Source organism: Aotus nancymaae, unplaced genomic scaffold (assembly GCF_030222135.1).
Source record: "Aotus nancymaae isolate 86718 unplaced genomic scaffold, 86718_ANA_hifiasm-v0.15.2.pri h1tg000089l, whole genome shotgun sequence".
Classification (NCBI taxonomy): domain Eukaryota; kingdom Metazoa; phylum Chordata; class Mammalia; order Primates; family Aotidae; genus Aotus; species Aotus nancymaae.
Genome location: NW_026988504.1, coordinates 22,963,696 through 22,987,160, shown reverse-complemented (window position 1 = coordinate 22,987,160; position 23,465 = coordinate 22,963,696). Strand labels below are relative to the sequence as shown.

At 52.6% G+C, this 23,465-nt stretch overlaps 3 protein-coding genes and 1 pseudogene across 4 annotated transcripts; all 4 read right to left on the bottom strand.

Moving 5' to 3' along the window:
- Positions 1 to 329: 329 nt before the first annotated feature.
- Positions 330 to 1,934, bottom strand: LOC105711279 (leucine-rich repeat-containing protein 37A3-like). Its single transcript, XM_012443948.3, has one exon. The coding sequence runs from the start codon at positions 1,932 to 1,934 to the stop codon at positions 330 to 332; it is 1,605 nt and encodes a 534-aa protein (XP_012299371.2).
- A 64-nt stretch (positions 1,935 to 1,998) lies between these two features.
- Positions 1,999 to 2,958, bottom strand: LOC135271689 (leucine-rich repeat-containing protein 37A3-like). Its single transcript, XM_064369489.1, has one exon. It carries the CDS (start codon positions 2,956 to 2,958, stop codon positions 1,999 to 2,001), a length of 960 nt encoding a protein of 319 aa, XP_064225559.1.
- Positions 2,959 to 3,311: 353 nt separating this feature from the next.
- LOC135271688 (leucine-rich repeat-containing protein 37B-like) lies at positions 3,312 to 4,652 on the bottom strand (annotated as a pseudogene).
- A 14,238-nt stretch (positions 4,653 to 18,890) lies between these two features.
- PPY (pancreatic polypeptide) lies at positions 18,891 to 20,619 on the bottom strand. 2 transcript variants are annotated; one of them, XM_012443949.2, is made up of 4 exons: positions 20,550 to 20,619; positions 19,543 to 19,733; positions 19,230 to 19,301; positions 18,891 to 19,039 (listed from the first exon to the last, which is right to left on the bottom strand). In XM_012443949.2, the coding sequence occupies exons 2-4, from the start codon at positions 19,731 to 19,733 to the stop codon at positions 19,015 to 19,017; spliced, it is 288 nt and encodes a 95-aa protein (XP_012299372.1). In that variant the 5' UTR covers positions 20,550 to 20,619; the 3' UTR covers positions 18,891 to 19,014. The 2 variants fall into 2 exon arrangements, with proteins under 2 accessions (XP_012299372.1, XP_021529359.1); XM_021673684.2 differs by lacking the exon at positions 20,550 to 20,619 and adding an exon at positions 20,316 to 20,403.
- Between the last annotated feature and the right edge of the window lie 2,846 nt (positions 20,620 to 23,465).

The window sequence follows — 23,465 nt, the reverse complement described above, 5'->3', positions numbered from 1 at the left end:
ATAGTAGGTTCTGTAGTTATGGTAACCTCCAGGTCCAGTGGATGAACTGTGACTTGAGTCAGGTTTGAATGCTGAGTCTGAATCTTGTCTGGATGTGGAAGTGTCACCTTAGGGTGCTTTGGAGTCACTACAGTCTTCTTCAGGGCTGTAGAATGTTCAGCCTCCGTAGTGGGTTCTGGAGGTATGGTAAGTCCCAGGTCCAAAGATAGAACTGCAACGCTGGGTGACACTAGGTGCTGAGCTTGATCCTGACCTAGTGTTGGAACTGTTACTTCTTGATATACTGGAAGTTGGGGTACAACTTTCTTAGGAGGCTGAGTTGGGGTCTCCTACATGGTTGGAGAAAGTTCAACCTCTGTCATGGATTCTGGAGTGATGGTAAGCCCCAGGTCCAAAGGCTGAACTGTGACACTAGGCGATGTTGAATGCTGACCTTGATCCTGAACTGGTGTTGGAAATGTCACCTCATAATGAGCTGGAGGTTGAGCTGCAACCTCCTTAGGTGGCTCTGGAGCCTGAACTATGGCCTCCTGCTGGGGTGGAGAAGGTTCTGCCTCCATAGGGGGCTCTGGAATCTGAGCTGGAACATCCTGCTGAGTTAGAGATGGTTCCACCTCTTCAGGGAACTCTCGAGGCAAAGATGGGGCCATCTGCTGGGTCAGAGAAGGTTCTATCAGCATAGGGGGCTCTGAAGACTGAGCAGGGACTGCTTGCTGGACTGGAGAGGATCCTACCTCTTTAGGTGGCTCTAAAAGCTGAGTTGGGGCCTGCTGTAGGACAGGAGATGGTTCGACCTTCCCAGGTGGCTCTGATGGCTGAGCTGGTATCTCCTGCTGTGGTGGAGGGCTGATCTCTTCCGTGAACTTCAGAGGATGACCTGAGGCTTCCTGCTGGGTTACAGATGGTTCAACCTCCTTAAGGGGCAATGGTGGCTCAGCTGGGAACTCTTGCCAGACTGGAGAAGGGTCTACCTCCTTAGGAGAATCTGGAGTCTGAACTGTGGCCTCTTGCTGGACTGGAGATTCAATCTTTTCAGGAGAATGCAGAGGAAGGGAACAGAGATCAGGCTGGACTAGAGAAAAGTCTGCCTGCTCAGTGGGAATAGGAGGGTTGTCCTGCTGGACTGGTGAAGGTTCAACCTCCATAGTGACTGCTGTAGGTATGGTAAGCTCCAGATCCACATTTTTAACTGTGGTATTAGGCAAAGGTGAATTACTTTTGAATACTGGAGACAGATCTAGAGGTGAAAATACCACCTCATCACTCAATGGACTTTCAAAGTCAGAGGAGAGCTGAGTTGGAGACTGAATTCTGGGCTCTTGATGGACTGGAGGAAGTTCATCATTTTCAGGGGTATTTAGCTGCTGAATTATAATCTCTTGCAAATGTTGAAACTGCTCAGGGGACATTAAGAACCGAGCTGGGGCCCCCTGTTGGGTTAAAATTTCAACCTGATGAGTGAAATCTGGAGTCATGGTAACGATGTGATCCACAGGTTTAACAGTGACATTGTGCAATGTTGGAGGCTGAACTTGGTCATGACTTAGAGGAGAAACTGATACCTCTTGATACTCTGGAGGTTGAGCTACAATTTCATTAGGGAGCTGTGGAGTCTGAGCTGGGGCCTGGATTAGAGGAGACTCAACCTCCTCAGGGGTCTGTGGATGCTCAGCTGCAGCCTCCTGCTGGGTTGGAGAGGGGTTCTCATCCTTAGTAGGTTCTGGAGACTGAACTGAAGTCTCCTGTTGAATTGGTAAAGGTCCAACCTCTTCCAATGACTCTGGAGGCAGAGGTGGGCCCCCGTGCTGGGTGGTGGAAGGTTCTACATCCTTAACTGGTCCTGAGAGCTGAGCTATAGCCTCCTGGTGGATTGCAGAAGTTCCCATCTCTGCAGTAGGCTCTGTTGCCATGGTGAGCTGCACCTCTAGAGGCATAACAGTGATACTGGGCAAATCAGAATGATGAGCTTGATGGTGACCTGCAGGTAAAACTATTACTTCACGATGTTCTGGAGGCTGGGCTGGGTCTCCTGTTTGGCTGGAGATTCAGAAGGCTGAGCTGGATGCTCCTGCTCACTGGGGGAAAGTTCAGACTCCATAGGAGGACCTGGAGGCTCCGTTGGGGTCTCCTCTTGGATTGCAGAAGGTTCCATCTCTTTGGGAGGCTGAGCTGGGGTTCAAGCTCCCCAGAAGACTCAGAAGGCTGAGCTGGCTGCTCCTGCTCACTGCGGGAAAGTTCAGGCTCCATAGGAGGACCTGGAGGTTGAGTTGGGGCCTCCTGTTTGGTTGCAGAAGGTTCCACCTCCTCTAGATGCTGAGTCAGGGCCTCCTGCTGGGCTTGGGAAGATTCTGTCTCCTTGGTAGGCTCTGAAGTTATGGTAATCTCCACATCTGTAGGTTTAATTGTAATGCTGGGCAAGTTATAATGAGCTTGATCCTCATCTGGAGGTTGAACTGTCAGCTCATGATTCAGTGGAGCTTGAGCAAGACCTTCCATAGAGGACTCTGGAGGCTGAGCTGGGGCCTTCTGCTGGGTCAGAGAAGGTTCAGGCCCTGCAGGAAACTCAGAAGGCTGAGCTGGCTGCTCCTGCTCACTAGGGGAACGTTCAGCCTCCACTGGAGGACCTGGAGGCTCAGTTGTGGTCTGCTCTTGGATTGCAGAACATTCCATCTCTTTGAGAGGCCGAGCTGGGGTCTCCTCCTGGGTCTGAGAAGGTTCAAGCTTCGCAGAAGAATCAAAAGGCTGAGCTGGCTGCTCCTGCTCACTGGGGGAAGGTTCAGGCTCCATAGGAGGACCTGGAGGCTCCATTGGGGTCTCCTCTTGGATTGCAGAAGGTTCCATCTCTTTGGGAGGCTGAGCTGAGGTCTCCTCCTGGGTCTGAGAAGGTTCAATCTCCCCAGAAGATTCAGAAGACTGAGCTGGCTGCTCCTGCTCACTGGGGGAAAGTTCAGGCTCCATAGGAGGACCTGGAGGTTGAGTTGGGGCCTCCTGTTTGGTTGCAGAAGGTTCCACCTCCTCTATATGCTGAGTCGCGGCCTCCTGCTAAGCTTGGGAAGATTCTGTCTCCTTGGTAGGCTCTGAAGTTATGGTAATCTCCATATCTGTAGGTTTAATTGTAATGCTGGGCAAGTTATAATGAGCTTGATCCTCATCTGGAGGTTGAACTGTCAGCTCATGATTTGGTGGAGCTTGAGCTAGACTTTCCAAAGATGACTCTGGAGGCTGAGCTGGGCCTTCTGCTGGGTCAGAGAAGGTTCAGCCCCCACAGGAAATGGAGAAGGCTGAGCTGGCTGCTCCTGCTCACTGGGGGAAGGTTCAGGCTCCATAGGAGGACCTGGAGGCTCATTTGGGGTCTCCTCTTGGATTGCAGAATGTTCCATCTCTTTGGGAGGCTGAGCTGGCATCTTCTCCTGGGTCTGAGAACGTTCAAGCTTCCCAGAAGACTCAAAAGGCTGAGCTGGCTGCTCCTACTCACTGGGGGAACGTTCAGCCTCCATGGGAGGACCCAGAGGCTCAGCTGGGGTCTCTTGCTGGGATACAGAAGGTTTCCTCTCCTCAGGGCACTCTGGTGTCTGAGCTGGGGCCTCTAATTGGGTTGAGGAAGAGTTCACCTTCTCAGGGTGCTCTGGAGGCTGAGCTGTGGCCTGTTCCTAGCTTGATGTACGTTCCTTACCTGGCTCTGGAGTTCCTGTAAGCTCCACATCCACAGGCTTAACTGTGACACTGGGCAAGTGTGAGTGCTGAGCTTCACTCCAACTTTTAAAGGAACATCTACCTCGTGCTGTATCGATGGGTTAGCTACAATCTCTTCCGAGGCAGGTAACTGCTGCACAGGGGCCTCCTGCTCTGTTGAAGAAGAGTGGACCCCCTCAAGGGACTGTGAAGGCAGAGCTGGAGCCTTCTGCTGGGTTGAAGAAGGTTCTACCTCCTCAGGGAGTTGTGGAAGCCGCGCTGGGGCTTCTTGCTGTAGGGAAGAGGACTAGATCTCTTCAAGTGTCTCTGGATTTTGAGTTTTAGTCTCTAGATGGAATTCAGAAAGTGGAATCGACATGGAATTCCCACAACCTTAGCAAGCCTCCAATGCTGAGCTGGATCTTTCTTCAGGCTCTTGGGAGAAACTATAAAGTTGGTTGCTTTTGAATCCTTACTGTCTAGAAGTGGAATCCTTTCATCTGCCTGATGATCTGCAGCCTGATCTAGATCTGTAGTCTGAATCTTACTTTTGAGGCGAGGAGGCTGAACTAGGGTCTAGTTCTGATCCCAGTCCAGCATTGGACCCACCTCTGGGAGCCTTTCTTGCCAAGTCAGCTTGTCATTCAGATCTGGCTGTGCAGATGAAAAGGGCTCTGGCCCTGGGGACAGCTCTCCAGCTGAATCCGTGTCCAGGAATGGAACCAAATTCTCAGTCGATTCCTGGGGCAGGGCTGACCTCTGGGAGGAAGCAGAGGACCCTAGGTAATCAAAGCCCCTGGGGCCTGCCGGGGAAGGAAGCACATGGGGAGATTCCCATGGGAGATTGGAGCCTGCTCCAAGACCAGGTCTCAGTCGGCCCCAGGGGTTTAGAGGTCAGCTGGAGCAGGTCCTTGACCCACTCCAGAGGCTGAGCCTCCTGGACTAGTAGCCACAATAGTTGCCACGTGAGTAGGGGCCATGGGGCCCAGAGACACAGCCAGGACACGACAAGCTCTGGCACCGCCCCTTTATGACACCTTTATTTACGCTACCTTTATTAGGCTCAGATCTAGATCTGCTCCATGTCACCATGGTGACCTTATGTCACAATCCTGCCCAAGCCCCGCTCCACTCCTCTTAGCTAGGAAGGATTTGGGCCACAGACCCGGGTGGTCCCAGGACTCCAGCAGCCTGGTGGGGTAGGGTGAGGTGGGGTGAAGTGGGGTGGGGGCGTGGCAGAGCTTCCCAAGGAAGTCACGGGACCTTGCCTCAGGATATTCAGAAGCGCTAGCCCAGTTCTAGCAGCCCGAACTCTTCCTCCTCTAAGGTGAAATCTGAGAATACTCTTCCTTCCAGGGAGAGCAAACTGACCTGCAAAATGTGTGCCAGTTAGGGTGGCAGGCAGAACTCACATTACAGTCATTTATTCCAAAATGTTGCCATTTTCGCTAAACTTTCTATATCTTTTGTTGCATGTTTGATAATTGATTCACCACCGTATCAGGTAGGGGCCACCAGGGAATAAGTGAGGACTCCAGATTTTCTGTAGGAGGGATGTTGGGGGTGGGGAATTCAGTCTGGGAGAGAAGGCTTCAATCTGAGTGAAGAGCCCTTTGCACTAGCCTGGGAAGAGGCTGAATGTCATCCTGCCTTGACTTACCACATTACCCTAGAAGTTACAGTGCCACCCTTCAGAGGTCTACCCTGTGTGCACACATGGAGAAGTGGCTTAGGTTGTTAAGTCAGCATGCTAAATAAGTTCCTGAAATTCAACTATAAACTAGAACCCAGCTGACTTCCCCAACAGCCATTCTTACCTATCTTATTACTGACTGACTGGCAAAATTACCAGTGTGTAAACTCCAAGTTTACACACTTATTTCAGTGCCTAGCATAGGCATATGGTGCATAGTGATGGTTTTAAAGTGGAAGGGATTACAGGATTCACCTCATTTAAGGATGGACCTATTGTTATAATCAGATTTCTGAAATCAGTGATAACTTCCTCTCAGATTTCATAGGAAGCTAGACTTCTTAAGCTTGAGATTTCTTTGGTGGGTTTTATTTAAATTGAATTAAAGTATTTATTTTACAGGGAAAAACTTCAAAACAAAACACTTTACAACTTTGGGGTGAAAGCTAAATAAAACACTCTAGCCCCAAATTAAGTTCCCACTGAAATGAGACTTTTGCTCCTTTAAAAAATTCCATATATAGTAAATAATGAGTATTTTAGAGATTAATTTAGAAACTTAATCCCTACTTAACAGCTTTCACGTACATTCATGTGTTGCTTGCCATGTGAGGAGGAGCTTGAGAAATGTGTCATTAGGTGATTTCACCATTATGCTAATATCATAGTGTGTACTTCCACAAACCTAGGTGATATAGCCAACAGCACACCTAGGCTATACGGTATGGCCTATGGCTCCTAGGCTACAAACCTGTAACACATGTTACTGTTAGAAGTAAAATTTTCAGTGCCACAAAGGAAATAGCACTTGACTATGAATTTTCTCAGCAAGGCAATTTTACTTTCTGCAGAAAGGGTGCTTCTTGGAAGTATGATTGTCATGAGAACACATTGAACAAATAAAAGCAGAAGTTTTTGTCCCTGATGTACTGGGTCCTTACTGCTGTGTCCTGTCTCCATTGGCTGGAGCTGGACTGTACCATCTAGACTGATCTCAACTGGCTAAAAACTTAAAACTTTCCTAAAGAGGTAAATGCACGATGGAGAACAAAGAAAGGAAGGGGGTTATTTATGGGAAACTAGGAGAACAATAACATTTCTGAATAAGGAAGAGGCGTAGCTGTAAGCCAGGAGATGCCTGGGCATGTTCGGACCTGTCTGAGAAGCTATAGGCCAAAACAAATAACTTGGTTAAAGTACAAGGACATAGAATGTATTTATTCCCTTACTATATTTAGCAGCTACATAGGGCATAACAAAGAGTTATTAGCAAAAAGCAAGGAAGCTTGAAGGAAGTTAGTTTTTAAAAGGGATTATTACTGAAGAGGGAGACCCAGGCATCTCAGATCAACTTCCCCTTTTCATTCCTAAGACTGTAAACTGGAACCTTTTCATATGTAATTCCTGAGACTGTAAACCAAAACCCTTTTCATATGTAATTTCTAAGACTGTACACCAAGACCCTTTTCATATGTAATTCCTAAGACTGTAAACTGAAACCCTTTCCATATGTAATTCCTAAGACTGTAAACCGAGACCCTTTTCATATGTAATTCCTAAGACTGTAAACCGAAAGCCTTTTCATATGTAATTCCTGAGACTGTAAACTGAAACCCTCCTCATATGTTAAGCTATACACCTAAGATTCTTCCACATGTAACATCTAAAGTATAAGCCTATATAAAGACGGACCCTTCCTTTGTTAGGGGAGCTTGGCTGTCAGGCAACTATGCCACCTTGCTCCCGGCGAAATAAACCCTCCTTCCTCCTGTATTCAGTGTCCAAGAGATCCGTTTCCCGCGGCCGATCCTGCTACATTATTTCTAACACTTATTGTTTATTCTTTAACAAAAAGGGAAACTTTGAAGAGGAACTTTTTACTTTTTACAGGAGGTAGAAAATTAGGTGTCCTAAGAAAGGGCCAACCGGCTATCCTGGTGCCAAGTGTAGCAGAGATGTTTAGTCCTGCTAACAGGAGAATGAAGTATACGGCCTGCTTGGTGTGTGGTGGGGAGGAAGAAATAGGGATTCCTAAAGGAACCTGATCCTGAATGTTTGCTTGTTAAGCAAAATGTCAATGTTTGGAGATTGAAACACCAGGGTGCACATTCCTGACCAATTGGCTGGTAGGCAGAGATAAGAGTTTGCACCACAAAGGAAGAAGATCACAGGTGCACACCACCACGCCCAGCTAATTTTTATATTTTTTCATAGAGGCAAGGTTCCCTAGGCCCCCAAATGCAGCCTAGGGAATTCTGGCACTCTCCAGATGTCAGAGGTGATAATCAAGGATGACCCCTTTAGTTAGATAAACCAACTTTGAGACTCCACTCCACACTATAGGGGAGTCCCAGACAAGAACACAGCTTGGGCTGGGCACAGTGGCTCACACCTGTAATCCCATCAATCTGGGAGGCTGAGGTAGGCAGAACACCTGAGGTCAGGAGTTCAAGACCAGCCTGGCCAACATGGTGAAACCCCTTCTCTACTAAAAATACAAAAATTAGCTGGATGTGGTGGCACGTGCCTGCAGTCCCAGCTACTCAGAAGGCTGAGGCAGGAGAACTGCTTGAACCTGGGAGGCGGAGTTTACAGTGAGCAGAGATCGTGCCACTGCATTCCAGCCTGGACCACACAGTGAGACTCTGTCTCAAAAAAAAAATAGTAGTAATAATGTGTTACATATCACATCATATGACATATAATGATATAATAATAACGGCTATTATTCTTAAAATGGCATTTGAGGCAGGTCTTGAAAGATATGCAGCCCCATTGGCCAAAATTGCCATCACTCCCTGCTTGTTCCCTCTGTCAATCAATCAGCTGCTACCAGGGAGGTCCAGTTTCTAAAACACAGGAATTGTAAGCCCCCAGGGTGAGGAGGAGGACATTTGAGGGCAAGGTAGCTGCAGCCCCTAAGCCGCCCTCCACACTGGAAGTCAGTCAAGGCATGGCCTCCTCAGCTAGAGCTGACATCCAGTCCTGCTCTGGACCTGCTAGGGGTCAAGCTCTGAGGGTTTCCTGCTAGGCTGCAGGGAGGGGGTTGGGTGTAGACCTGGCAGACTGGAAAATTACCCATTTGCCCCCAGATTAATGATTAACGGGTCCCTGCCCTCACCCTGTCTGGGAGAGGAGCCCAGGGCCAGGCTGGGCCAGGGGAAGCCCGATAGCATCTGTCTCTGCTTGGAGGTTTCGGAGATATGCTCCATGATGGGTTGACTGCACCTGATGGGTGTGGAATCCGAGGGTGATTTCTGAGGGCACCTGGGTGATTTCTGAGGGCCTGGCCAGGCCACATACCCTCCAGTGAGGCATCTGACTTCTGGGCACAGAGAGAGGGCATAGCATCCAGCCAGACATCCTGGCTAAGGCAGGTGGCTCCAAACAGGAGAGCTGTGTCCTTGGCTCAGAGGGACATGGGCCTCTCTGACCACTCCTGGCTTGACCACAGGCCCTGCCGTGGCCAGTGGCACATGGGCAACACGGCAAGTGCCACATCCAAGCAGGAGCTCTAAGAGCCATTGCCTGCTTCCTCCTTTGCTTTTTTTTTTTTTTTTTTAAGACCGGGTCTTGCTCTGTTGTCCAAGCTATAGTGCAGTGATGCAATCTCAGCTCACTGCAGCCTCCGCCTCCTGGGCTCAATTTATCCTCCCACCTCAGCCTCCCAAGTAGCTGGGACTACAGGCTTGTGCCACCACACCCAGCTAATTTTTCTATTTTTAATAGAGACAGGGTTTTGCTGTGTTACCCAGGCTAGTCTCAAACTCCAGGACTAAAGTGATCCACCTGCCTTGGCCTCCCAAAGTGCTGGGATTACAGGTGTGAGCCACCGCACCCAGTCCACCTTTGCTCTTTTACCCTAGCTATGAGGCCAGAATGTCCCAGGTTGAGGTTACTTCTTTTGGGCTGGGTCCCGGAATGGTGTATGTTCCACCCACGCTGGGGGCACCAGGGTACAGGACAGCAAACATTTTGAAGCGGCAGAGCCATCTCACAGAGAGCTTCTGGGAAGAGGGAGGGAAGGCGAACTCTCACTCCAGTTCCCACCCTGCTGCTGATCTGCTGTATGGCTGGGCCAGTCACTGGCTCATCATCAATCCTTCATTTCCTCCTATGGACAAAGGGAAGACCCTGCTTAGTTGGAGAGTAAAGCATCTTGCAAAATGAGAGAAGTTTAGGAAGCCCCAGCCAGCAGGAAGGTAGGCCTGCATGTCCCAGGCACTGTGGTTAGTCCATTTCACATAATCCTCCCAGTGCCCCTAGGAGGTAGAGAAGATCACTCTCCCCAGTTTCCAGAAGGGAATAACCGAGGTGTCAAGGTTGCACAGCTAGAAAGTCAGCCTTAGAATTTGGCAGCTTGGCTCCAGAATCAATGACCTTTGGATCTAGGAGAACAAGAAGTCTGGGATTGATGGCCTGATGGGAATTCAGCTCCTTCACCTGCATCTAACCATCTAAGTCCTTCCTTCCTTTCCTTCTCTTTCCTTCCATCCCCTCCCCTCCCCAGGCATCTATCTGTACCAGGTACCAAGTGGTCAGATGGTTGAAGATCTATCTGGGGATTATGGAAACATGTTAGATCGGAACGGGATTACTTGGGCAGCAGCATAGTGTAAGGGAGAGAGGGATGTCAGGGGACCTTGGCTGGGTGTTCGCTCAATGTCCACATCCCCTCGCTGCCCCCTCTTAGGAATGCGGCTCTCCTGGCCAGGCAGCCACCAATACTCTGTGTGTTACTTCCCTGAATTCCCAGATCACAAAAGCTGCCCAGGGAATGTGGTAAATATACAGATTCCCAGGCCCGATTCCAAACCAATAGACTCAGAATTGCCCAGCATGAATCCTGGGAAAGCGTATTTTTAATAAGCACCCCAGATGATTTTTCTAACTGAGCAAGTTTGGGAAATAGGTGGATAAGAATAGCAGAGACCAGAATCTGGAAAATGGGTTTAAGGTCCCGCAGCAACCCTGGTTATGTGAGCCTTGATTTTCTAACCTGTAAAATGGGGATGGGACCTCCAGGGGGTCAGCCTGACACCCAGAAGGGTAATGAAGCCCCCAAGGGGGCCCCTTCCCTTCACCTGCCCCTCACCCCCATCCCCACCTCACCTGTCTCCCTCCTCTCGTCCTCTCCAGCCTGACTGGGTGGGAGGTCCTGACGCCCTTCCCAGGACTGGGCGCTGCGGCGGTGCCAGCGCAGGATGAGGCCCACCTGAAGCAGTGCGACCTGCTGAAGCTGTCCCGGTGGCAGAAGCAGCTGTGCTGGAGGGAGCCCGGCCTGGCTGAGACCCTGCGGGATGCTGCGCACCTCAGTGGGGAGGAGGCCAGGGGAGGAGGAGGGCTGGGAATGGGGAAGAAGGCCTCGGGCAGGAGGAGGCTGGCAGAGGCTGCCCTTTCCTCTCCCCTGGCCCCAGTGCCCAGGCCACACTGCCCTTCCTGCTAGCACAGTCCCAAATGTGAAGAGTCCCAGGAGTTAATGAAGGCAATTGAAGGCCAGGTGTGGCCCAGCCTCAGGTTTGGGGGAGCAGAGGAGCAAGGAAGATCCGAGAGAGGAGGAGACACAAGCCTGTTCCTGGAGGAGCCCACAGATGAGATGGGGTCCCCCAGTTACCTCCCTCTGCCTCTTCACACACACGAAACAAGGGCATGAAGACATGAGGATGGGCGGCAGCTGGTTCCAGGCCCGATGACATGAGCCAGGCCATGCATTTGTTCACTCCTTCATCTGTCCCTTTGTTTGTCACATCCATCGATCCACGAGTCCCTCCCTCCCTTCCACTCCCATTCTACCTCCCTCCCATCTTCCTGCCTCCCTCCCGCCTCCACCAGCCCCCTAAGCATCCATGGAGGCCCACAGTGAGCCAGGCACTGTGCTAGATGCTAAAGGGTCAGAGCTGAACAAGACCCCAGCTGCCCTAGGGAAGCATGCAGTCTAGAAGGGAGAACACAAGTCACCATGTGACTCCCTCGCCAGGGGGAAAGGGCTTTGATGGGACATTAAAAAAAAAAAAAGCAGTGATGCTATACAGAGCATCCAGGCCCCTCCTAGGCCAGCTGCTCTCCGCAGTCTGCTGCCAAGCTAATGGCCTCACTCTGTGTCTCTCTCGGGACGTCACCAGCACCCCAGATGCACTGGAGGGCAGGTAGGAAGTAGTGAGCCCGAGGGAGGCCAGGTTGGGCCACACCCAGCAGAGAGGAGTAGCGGTCCTGGAGTGGGTGGGATGGTCAGTCTGGGGCAAGCCAGCCAGGAGACTCAAGGTCACTCTATCATTGGGTCTATTTCACAGTGGGTGGCAGAAAATGACATCTGAGAACCATCATGTGTCATGAGAAGCCCACGGGGCTTATCTCGGGGGCCTCAGAAATGGGCTGGTCCAAATGGTCACACACTGACATGGAGTCAAAATAGCAGGTTTAGCCCCAGCTGTGCCTGCACCAGGTGTCTGAGTAGCTTCTCTTTGCATCTCAGTGTCTTCTCTGAGAGGCGGGGGCAGTAGACCGTGGCCTGCTGCCCTCTGGGAACCTGGGCACGTGTTCCAGAGTGAATCTGGAAGTTCCATTTAAGTGGCAATTTGCAGTCAGAGTTTAAGGGGCAGTTGACAGGGAGACCCACCCAGAGCTATGTCCTCAAGCCACGTTCCCTCATCCTGCCCATCACAGGGCTGCCACCATCAACTCCTCCCCTCAGAGGGCGGCAGGCAGCCTCTGAGCTTCTTCCTCTCCTCTCTTCCCTCTTTCTTCCCTCCCCACACTCCTCCACAGTTCCTGGAATGAGTAAGGGAGTCCAGAAGAGTGAGGGGCTGAGAGCCCTCAGTGCCTGCAGAAGAACCTGGGTTTGTAAGGGCCTCCAGGGCTGCAAAGGGACACATGGTTTGAGCTCTTGTGTGTGGGGGGGGGGCGTTGGGGGTATGTTCAGCGCTGGACTGTGACTAATGAGGATAAGGAATAGCCTGTTTGCTGGTATTTAGGGTACACCAATCCCCAGATAGCTCCTCCCACCTGTACTATGGAAATTTATCATGGAATCTCATTTCTTTTTCTAGAGATTCCTGGCTCCACAGAAATGCTGTCCTGGTCTCGCTTGGCTACTGAGCCATCCCATAAACTTCAGTGGCATTGACATTGAACTTCTCACCCCCACTGAGAGCAGGGTTTGTTTGTTTGTTTGTTGTTTTGAGACAGGGTCTTGCTCTGTCACCCAGGCTGGAGTGCAGTGGGCGATCCTGGCTCATTCCAGCCTTGATTTCCCAGGCTCAAGTAATCCTCCCACCTCAGCCTCCCCAGTACGTGGGACCACAGGCACGTGCCACCACACCTGGCTTTTAAAAAAATTTTGGGAGAGATAAGGTCTCAATATTATGCCCAGGCTGGTCTCAAACTCCTGGGTTCAAGTGATCCTCCCACCTCAGCCTCCCAAAGTGCTGGGATTACAGGCATGAGCCACCATGTCTGGCCAAGAGCAGGTTTTAATAAGGAGAAGAGGCCAGAAGATGAGACACTTCAGGAGAAGTGGAGATGGGAGAAAGGGGTTTTTTTAGGGCCAGGCATGGTGGCTCATGCCTGTAATCCCCAGGACTTTGAGAGGCTGAGGCAGGTGGATCATGAGGTCAGGAGTTCAAGACCAGCTTGGCCAAGATGGTGAAACTCCGTCTCTACTAAAAACACAAAAATTAGCTGGGCGCAGTGGCGGGCACCTGTAATCCCAGCTACTCAGGAGGCCGAGGCAGGAGAATCACTTGAACCCAGGCAGCAGAGGTTGCAGTGAGCTGAGATTACGCCACTGCACTCCAGCCTCAGTGATAGAGTAAGACTCTGTCTCAAAAAAAAAAAAGAAGGGGGGTTCTTTCATGAGTGGAGGGGCTCACACCTCTTAATCACCTAGCATGTGCCAGGAGCTGCCAGAGGCTGAGCTACATCACCCAATTCCATCTTCACAACAGTCCTATGCCAGGGTATAACCAGCTCCATTTCACAGATGAGGATGTGGAGGCTCAGGGGAGATAATGTCCCTTAATCAAGGTCACATAGCCAGGAGGTAGTGAAGTCAGGATTCCTACCCAGAAGCCCCTGCTCTTCCCACTGTGCCCCTTCTGGGGTTGGCTGGGCACAAAGAATTGCCACACATTTCACAACCTTGCCCCAGAAAAGCACCAATATTGAGCAGGTAGAGGGAACCTGACAGGCCACACAGCTGAGGCTCTGTTGCCTGAGGCAGCCAAGGCCTAAGTTCATCATCCAAGCAGCCAAGACCCACCACCCTCCAGAAGGCTCAGCAGGTCATGCCTCAGGGGCTCCAAAATGGCCAGCAGGCTGAGAAAATCTCCAGGCTGTGCAGTGGGGCCTGCTATCCCGAAACCAGAAACTGCAACTCCACCCCCTCCCCATGGCAGTGGGCCTAGGGGAGGGGAATAGGGGTGCTGGGATCCCACATTAGCCCTGCAGGGAAAGGAGGCACCTTGGATCCAGCCAGATGGGGAGGGGCATCTGGTCTCAGCATAATCCCCTTCCAAACCCTGACAGTAGCCCCTGGGAAAAGCACAGGCCCCTCTCAACCCCAGAGACAGTTTCTTCCTAGGATATGTGTACTTGGAGCAGAAAGTTACCCTACACCCCAGGCCTCCCTGCCTCTGCCACCCACACTTCTGGGCCCCCGGCAGGGACTGTGCCCTGGTCAGAACAGCTGGTAGCCCATGTGCTTCCACCCCCACCTTCTCTCTGTTCTGGACTTTCAGGTCATGACACACGGGGAGGAAAAGAAGGTTGTGGTGGGAGTGGAGCCTTAGCGAGAAAGGGAGCATGGATCCTTAGGAATATAAAAGGCCTCAGAAGCCCTGGCCAGAGACGATTTGCTGTGCTCCTCTGCATCTGCCCAGCACCATGGTAATGTCTGGTGGCCAAGTCTGGGCCCCCATCAGCTGTATTCTCTAGGCGCTTGGGGATGGGGACTGGCACCAAGGGCCCCTCCTCAGGCCCACTAAGGGCATGAAGGAGTTAGGCCAGGGCAGCCTCGTCTGCCACTCTGATGGCCAGGACAGCTACTAGGGCTTCTTATCCCTGTGTGGGCTGGCAGAGATGAGGGGAGTTCCTGGTTAAAAGAGGGTTGAGGGGCTTAGGAGCTCTGGGGGTGTGTGTGATGCTTACAAGCATCATAGTCTGTGAATCATTGTATGTTGCAGGCACAAAAAGTTCTCTGTGCATTGGGTGTGTGAATCCTCAGGCTGGCTTTCCTGTGTGTGACTGTTAGTCATTCATTTAATATGTATTATTGAATATCTACTAAGTGTCAGGACCTGTTCTAGGTGCTTGTGATACATCAATAGACAAAATAGGCGAAGAGCCCAGTTGTAACTAATGATACACTGAGGGAGGAGATGCTGCTGGGAAGGGACTCAGACAACAAATATGATAAATCTAGAATATAGTAAGTTAGAAAGTGCAGGCTGGGTGTGGTGGCTCATACCTGTAATCCCAGCACTTTGGGAGGCGAGGAGGGAGGATCACTTGAGGCCAGAAGTTTGAGACTAGCCTGGGTCACATAGCAAGACTCCATCTCTACAAAAAATTAAAATTTAGTTGGGCATGGTTGTATGCACCTGTAGACCTAGCTACTTGGGAGGCTGAAGCAAGAGGAGGGCCTGAGCCCATGAGTTTGAGGCTGTGGTGAGCTACGATCCCAACACTACACTACAGCCTGGGAGGTAAAACAAGAACTGTCTTTAAAAGAAAGAAAGAAAGAAAGAAAAAGAAGTACAAAAATAGAGCAAGAAAAAGAGCAAGATGAGGGGTTGGTTGCAATATTATTTTATTTATTTATTTTTTAAATTGTAGAGACGGGGCTCTCTCTGTCTTTTGCCCAGGCTAGTGTCAACTCATGGGCTCAAGCAGTCCTCCCACCTCAGCCTCCCAAAGCGCTGGGATTACAGGTGTGATCCATCATGCCCTGCCAGGTTGCAATTTTAAATAGGAGTGTCACGGTAGGACCCATTTCAAAGGTGGGTTTTGAGCTAATGCTTACAGGGGGCGATGGAGCTGGCCATGAGTATGCTGAAGGAAGAGTCTTCCAAGCAAAGAAAGCGGGAACAGCAGGGAGAAAGGAGGGGGATACGCAAGGAGTTTGTGGGAGAGAGGTTGGTGAGGTTAGGGAGCTGACCAATGGCTTTATGCCATCCTCGTGCGACCACCTTAGGGTGTGTCTCCCCGTTCATTTTTTTTTCTTTATTTTCCTCTTTTTTTTTTTTTGAGACGGAATCTGGCTGTGTCGAGCAGTCTGGAGTATAGTGGCGCTATCTCGGCTCACTGCAACCTCCACCTCCCGGGTTCCAGCAATTCTCCTGCCTCAGCCTCCCGAGTAGCTAGGATTACAGGCGCCCACCACCACGCCCAGCTAACGTTTGTATTTTCAGTAGAGACGGGGGTTTCGCCATGTTGGTCCAGCTGGTCTTGAACTCCTGACCTCAGGTGATCCTCCCACCTCGGTCTCTCAAAGTGCAGGGATTACAGGCGTGAGTCACCGCGCCCGGCCTCCACGTTCATTTTTACCTGGATGCTCGCTTGCATCACTGGGCACGTCCAGGTGTGCACCATTCCCCCGGGCACCAGGATGTCCCTTACGGCGTCCGTGCACTGGTGTGTGTCTCAGAAACAAACGCGTCCCTCGGTCTGGGCGCCCCTGCACCCACCGCGCGGAACACCTGCAAGCTCCGGTCCCGGGGCCGCGCTGACCCCAGCTCCGGCGTCACGTGACCGCCCGCGGCTCTGTCTGCCCCGCCCCCTCCAGACGACGTCTCTGCGCTGCGCATGCGCTTTGGCCATAGCGGGCCTCTTGTCGCTGCTCCTGCCGCTGGAGGGCGTCCTAGGCGAGGAGCTGCCAAGGCCGCAGCCAGGGCCGCCAGTTGGCTGAACTTAGACTCCATCAAGAAGTACGTGGGGAAGCTCTTTAGCAACAGGTGGGCCGGCGGAGGGCGCGAGGGAGGGAGGAAGGAAAGCGGGGGCTGCAGGGGGAACACTGATCCCACTCGCCGCCCTCACGCGTATCGCGGCCCGAGCTGGGCTCGGGGAGCGGCCTCATGACCGCTGCAAAGACGTGTACCCAGCCCGAAGAAATCTAAAAACCACAAGAAAACTGCGAACGCCACGAGCACCTCCCTACCGAAAGCCACTAAACCCCCTCCATGGATCACCACGAACCCCCAGTGGCTGAACACCTCGGAACCCCGACCACCGACCTCCTCCCGGGGCCCCAGGTAGGACAGCCTGGACGCTTGGCACCGAGCCCGGGTCTCGGGGCAGCTTGGGTGGTAGCGAGAGGAAGCTCCCGGGGGCAGGCGTACAGGGAGATACCAGCGCCTGGGGGCGCTTCTCTAGGCTGGGCCTTGGCCTCCAGACGCCTCTCCGCCCACCAACCCCTTTCTATTCAGAAGGGCATCAACCCCTCCCCATCTTCTCAGTGAAAACAATAAAGACAAATTTCTGTTGCTTCAGTGACTTCTGTGGGCCTGGGGGCAGGGAGTGACCTGTCCATCTAGGGGGGAGACCCAGGAGTTCCTGCTGTGAGAGAAAAAGACCTCACCTGTGGGGGACTGGGAGGGTCCCCCAGCAACCCTGCCGCCCCCAGCAACCCATCTACCTTCCCCCACCTCATCCCACACACCACCACCAACATGGGGGGTTTTAACCCAGAGGTAGAGAAGAGGTGAGAGTAGCAGGAACCTCAAAGGAGGGGCTTCATTCAGCTAGACACACTCCCACTCCCACCTGGCTCAAGTTTCTACCCAACAGCCCAGCCTGGGTTATCAGAACTGGCACAGGAACAAGAAGAGGTGCCTTTGCCCCTCAGCGTGCAGAGCCTAGGGGGCTGCCTTTGCCTCCTGGACTTCTAAGCCCTTCTGGGGTGAGCAGAGCAGGGGAAGGGGTGGAGCCTGGCCAGGGTGTGTACCTGAGAAGCTGGGTGTGAGGGTGGCTCTCTCTTCTGGGGGCTCCCATGGCCATGAGAGAGACCTGGTGGGGGCAGAGCCCTGCCCTGATCCTACTGTCACATCCAGGTTCATCTGTGTCTCCAGGGTGCCAACTCCTGGGGGTAGGAAGTATCCTCTCCTCCCCATTCATAGCCCATCCCCTTAAACTGCCAGAGAAAATGCTGGAACTTCAGGCTCCTTCACCCAGACTCAAACCGTTCTTTTGCAAAACCATCCCTCCTTCCACACACCCCTTGGATTTAGGAATCAACCTGAGGTCAGACCCGGTGGCTCACACCTGTACTCCCAGAACTTTGGGAGGCCGAGGTGAGCAGATCGCTTGAGCCCAGGAGTTTGAGACCACGCTGGGCAACATAGCAAGACCCTGTCTCTACAAAATTAAAAAAAAAAAAAAATAGCTGGGTATGGTGGCATGTGCCAGTAGTTCCAGCTACTTGGGAGGCTGAGGCAGGAGGATTACTTGAGCCCAGGAGGTCAAGGCTACGGTGAGCTGTGATCATGCCACTGTACTCCAGCCTGGATGTCGGAGCAAGACCCCCTGTCTCCAAAAACAAACAAAAAATCAACCTGAGCCAAGCAGCTGCATCCTCTAGAAGTTCTTTGCCTTTTAGGACCTGGTCATTTGCACACACCAGATGGAGTCAGGACTTGAGGGGAAACACAATTGTGGTGTCATTTTCATTCTGTGCAAGGTACAGATCCCAGGAAAGTGGATCCCTCATCCTCCAAACCCATAACCCCATCCCTTCAGGCCAAGCATGTGGGGGAGGCAGGAGAAGCCATTCTAGGACCCGGAAACATTCTAGTTCCCTCACTTCTCCCCATTACACAACCGCGTGCACACACACGCACGTGCACTGTCCCCACCTATTCAGGGTGCCTGAGAAGAGCCAACAAGAGACAGGTGCTCTGGGACTCTGGGCAGTCCTCCCTGGGACAGGATCCAGGTCCTCGCCCTCCCAGAGCTGGAGTGTGGAATCCACAAATTCAACTCATGGTGGTGGCTGGAACTCAGCTAATCTAGCCTCCTCCCCTTCCACAGGAGCTTGAATACCTCCTGTGCCCAGGACTTCACTACCTCTCCAGGCAGCCCATTCTCTCCAAATTTCTGGACGGCAGCTCAGGCCCCTGGAGGCAGCCATGACTGCCGTAGCACCAGAATCATTCCCCCTCCATGCCAAGAATGCATTAGTATAAATTTGGGTGCTTCTGCTGCCTAGGCTGCAGGAATGCACTGGTGAGGGGTGCACTTGGGGCAGGGTTGTCATCGGGCCATGTCGGGGGCTACAGCTGCTGAACTGGGAAGATTCAAACTCAAGACTGCCGCTTCACAGACTTGCTGAAAAACCATGGAGGATTCCCTGCCTTCCTCTGGCCACAACTTGTCCCTGTGTGAAGTGGAGAGAATGAACTGAGTGACTCTGATGACCCCACCAACCTTCTGGATGATCCCCTTTGCCTCCACCCTGCCCTCCCCTTTCTCTTCCTTGCATTTGGTATTTCCTGCTGCCCCCCACCAGGAGTCCACAGAGACACAGGACAGGCTGTGGCTTTGACTTGCTTTATTGAGCCTGTGTGGGAGCAGGGAGCAAGCTTTGGCCAGAGCCAAGGGTGCGGAGGGGAGAGCTGGGCTGGCACTGCCCATGGAGTCATCAGAGGCAGGAGGTGGCATTACAAGTCCATCGGGCTGAGCTCCCTGGGAGGACAGGGCAGAAGACAGCACTGTAGGGGGCAGGCCTCCTGCCCTCAGGAAGCCTCAGACTGGCCCTGGGCTCCTGTTCGCCCTCTTCCACCCCCCACCACACCTTTTCAAGCCCTGATTCAGTCCCACCACCCCTACTTCAGCCCCAGGGAGCTGGACAGACAGGACAGGGAGTCAAACTCACCAGGGGCCAGCAGCATGGGGGGAGCCCCACTCTGAGAAGGCCAGCGTGTCCTCTTTCTGTCTTTTCCCATACCTGGGAGGGAAGAGGCAGCTGCAGCAAGCGCTGTGCCCAGGTGCCAGCCCCTCATTTCATAACTGCCTGTAGGCACCATCTTGCCCAGGGCACACGGGCCCAGGTCTGTTCAGCACAATGCCCTGTTTTCCCAAGAGCAGGCCTGGAAGGGACTGGGACTGGGGATAGGGCATGGCCAGGAATGTTGGGTGGGCCCAGGGTCCCAGGGGCTGGGATCTCTCTCCCTGACCACAGCACACACCTAGGCCTGGTCAGCATGTTGATGTATCTACGGAGATCAGCTGCATACTGGGCCATCTGCTCTGGCGTGGCATTGTCCCCTGGGTACACTGGCTCCAGCGGAGCTCCCTGGGCACCCAGCAGTGGCTCCAGTAACAGAGCCACACAGGTGGACAGGAGCAGCAGGGAGAGGCAGCGGCGTGCAGCAGCCATCTGAGGAGCAAGGAGAGAGGAGGTGGAGGCGGAAGAGCACCGGGGCTGCAGATTTTCCTGTGCCCAGGAAGCAGGGCCCATCTATCCAGCCCCTTGGCCCATCATCCATTTCTCTAAGCCCGGGGACAAGGGGGCAGAGCAAAGGGCCACTCTGAGCTGACTACTCCACCTCCCAGACACTGCCCTAGAGGCATGGACAGCCTGTCCTGTGAGAGCCCAGCAGCTGGGACCTCGCAAGTTAGAAAAGTGTAGCAGAGAAAATAGGGACGTGAGTCCTGGAGAGACAGGACTCATGACATCCAGGACCTCATGGCTCCGAGGCGGCAGCAGCTAGTGGGAAATAAGGGCATGCCAGGTCCCCCACAGGGTAGGGGACACAGAATGAACCCGGGAAGCAAAGGACAGAAATCCGTGGCCTTGTGGGTCTGGCCCTCAAGGACACAGAATGAACCCAGGAAGCAAAGGACAGAAATCCATGGCCTTGTGGGTCTGGCCCTCCTCCCTGAGGTCAAGGAACAGATATGGGTCCTGGAGAAGACACAGACTGGCGCAGGCACTCACACAGGGACCCCAATCACTCACAAGGTCACAGTCACACATTCCAGTTCACAGCCACGCACATGAGTGTGCACACACACTTGCAGTCAGCAGACGGCTCTTCTAGCGTGACAGGTCTGTCCAGATGCAGTGCAAGACCCAAGCAGGACCTTAGGCTTCCCGAGGCCCCTGGCCCTGCAAAGCACCAGCTTCTTCTCTCCATCCCAGGCCCCAGCCTGGGGGAGGCCCCCAGAGCCCCAGCAGGCTGAGCCCACTTACCCGGAGTCCGGAGTAGATGGGCACTGGACCAAGTGGGTACCTGCCTCAGGTGGGATGGGCCCCTGCCCTTGGCTGGCCTCTTTATAGTCCTCAGCCCCCCAGAGTCCCCGCCTCCTGTCAGCCTCCCTCGCTCCGCAGCCCTCACCCCCTCCTCCCGCTCTCTCAGTACTGGCAATGCCGGTACTGAGGCCAGAGATAGGAGGGGGACCGGGCAGTGCTGTGGGTGCCAGACCAGCAGCGTCAGAGATAAAACTAGACCACAGGAGAAGTCTCCTGCAGGCCCCCATTGCTGACACCCCTTCCCTTTGAGCACCAGAGCAGGCTTGGTTCAAGAAAGATAGGGTTCTGGGACTTGAGGGTGACTGAAATGTTTTGGTCACAGGCCTTGGAGCTGGCCCTCCCACCTCCTAAGGATCAACCCAAATCATCCAACGGATTCCCTCGGGGCAGAAGATTGAGGCTGCAGCTGGAGCCTCCAAAATGAAGAATGGAAACTCAGGCCATCCTCTGCAGTTTGCAACTGAACAAGGTGGGAACAGGGAAGGGGCCTCAGGTCCTCAGGTAAGGTATAAAGGAGCAGGGTACCAGGCTTGGAGAAACCCATTTGGTGGGTGCATAGGATGCAGAATGAGAATGAACGTGCCTGGGTTCAGGGGAAAGGTTGAGGGGGTGCCAGTTTCCGGTCGCCATTTCTCCTCCCATCCCAGAGCCCCAACCCCAAGGGAGTGCTAAAAAAAACCAGCATCATTTGTAAAGCCACACATTTGCCAAAGTGCTCCCAGCTCAGTCACCGCACTAAATCCCCACCACAACCCACTTTACGATTCAGGATCTGAAATCTGCTCAGAGATGTCAAATAACTGGCCCAGACCACATAGCTAGTCAGTGGGAGATCCAAGGTTTCAAACAAAATCTAACTCCGAAGTTCTAACTCCAAACCCGTACTGTTTTTCCCTAAGTGGGGCTGTCAAAGTATTGGTGTAATTTCCCACTTTTTGGCTGAGAAAGCTGAGGCTCGGAGAGAGAAAGATGCTTGCTCAAGATCTCATCGCTACCTAGGTCTTGAATTCTGGCTTAGATCCTCAACCTCACTAATCCATCCCCACCAGAAGCCCCTGAGTCTCCCTGTCCAGCATCTCTTCTCAACCCCCAGTCTCCCTCCCCAGCTTAGGCCAAGGAGTAGTAACTGGCTGTGTCTGAATGACACGGTGACACCAAGTAGGGAGCTAAGGACTTATCACTGCTGACGTTCTGCTGTCCCAGATCAGCACACCAAGAAGTTGGGAGGTGGGGATGCTGCTGGGGAAGAGGAGGCCAGAGGTGAAACTCCAGGATCTGGCAGGGTGGGATTAGAGTCAGACAGACCTGGGTCCAAATTTTGGCTCTGCCATTGGCTGGCTGTGTGAGCCTGGGAAAGTAATTTCTTTAGCCTCTCTGAGCTTCACTTTTCATCTCTGTAAAATTGGCTCATCACACCCGTCTCAAGATAGAATAAAGGAAGTCTCAGCAAACAGCAGTGTTCTGCCTTGATCCTCTCAATTTTGATTTCTAGTAATAAGAACAGCAATAATGCTTCACCAGACAGCTTACATTCCACAAGGTAGAGATGAAAGTCATTCTGTCTCAGCAAGCCCGGGCCTTTCTCTGGACTGAAGTTTTCCACTTGCAAAACAAGGGTGTGAACTGGTGGCTGGTCTCAGGCTGGCCTTGGGGTTGGTAGGTAGAGGTTGCAGCTCGCCACCAGGGAGCGCCAGGCTCCAGCCCTAGTTAAAAGGTCCTGCGCTCCCACAGGACCATGGCCTGGAGGGACCTGTTCTGGCTGCTGCTCGTTTAAGGACCCAGCCCTACCCGACAGAGAGTGGATCTAAGGATTGATTCAGATGCCAGGACCACTTACAGTTCTATCCTGTTGCAGAGGTAAATCTAAGTGCCTAAGAAATAGGTACTCTGCAAATGTCAACCAAACTGTAGCTTTCATTTTTCTCCTTTGCAAACAACAGATTCGTCTTCTGTGTCCTTTCAGGGATGTGGTGACAATCCAGGAGGAAGTGGTAGTAGATGTGCTTTCCACGCGGCATGACCACGTGTATTAGCTCATTTTCATACTGCTATGAAAATAACTGCCCAAGGCCGGGCATGCTGGCTCACACCTGTAATCCCAGCACTTTGGGAGGCTGAGGCGGGTGGATCACCTAAGGTCAGGAGTTCAAGACCAGCCTGGCCAACATGGTGAAACCCCATCTCTACTAAAAATACAAAAATTAACCAGGCGTCCCAGCTACTTGGGAGGCTGAGGCAGAACTCGGGAGGCGGAGTTTGCAGTGAACCAAGATCACACCACTACACTCCAGCCTGGGCAATACAGTGAGACTCCATCTCAAAAAAAACACAAAAAAAACAAAAAGAACTCCCCGAGATTGGGTAATTTATAAAGGAAAAAGGTTTAATTGACTCACAGTTCAGCATGGCTGTGGAGGCCTCAGGAAACTTACAATCATGGCAGAAGGCATAGGGGAAGCAGGCACCTTTCTCACAAGGCGGCAGGAAGGAGAAGTGCAGACCAAAGGGGAGAAGAGCAACTTATAAAATCATCAGCTCTCGTGAGAACTCACTCACTATCACGAGAACAGCGTGCAGAAAACGGCCCGCATGATTCAATGACCTCCACCTGGTCTCTCCCTTGACACACAGGGACTATGGGGATCATAATTTAAGATGAGATTTGGGTTGGGACAAAAGCCTAACCATGTCCCCATGTCTAGAACACAGCGATGATTCTCACTCATCTTCATGTGTCCCCGTCAGAGGCGTTTGAACCAGAGTGACTCCATCTTGAACAGGAGCTGGATAAAATGAGGCTGTGACCTGCTGGGCTGCATTCCCAGGAGGTCAGGCATTTTTAGTCACAGGATGAGA

Excerpts from the sequence above, each read along its gene's own strand:
- LOC135271689 (XM_064369489.1), bottom strand. The coding sequence starts at position 2,958 with ATGGAGCCTGAACTTTCCCCCAGTGAGCAGGAGCAGCCAGCTCAGTCT.
- PPY (XM_021673684.2), bottom strand. Across the intron at positions 19,302-19,542 it reads AACATGCTGACCAGGCCTAG|GTATGGGAAAAGACAGAAAG; the intron begins GTGTGTGCTGTG and ends CTTCCCTCCCAG. Across the intron at positions 19,040-19,229 it reads CCCCATGCTGCTGGCCCCTG|GGAGCTCAGCCCGATGGACT; the intron begins GTGAGTTTGACT and ends CTGTCCTCCCAG.
- LOC105711279 (XM_012443948.3), bottom strand. The coding sequence starts at position 1,934 with ATGCCTCTAGAGGTGCAGCTCACCATGGCAACAGAGCCTACTGCAGAG.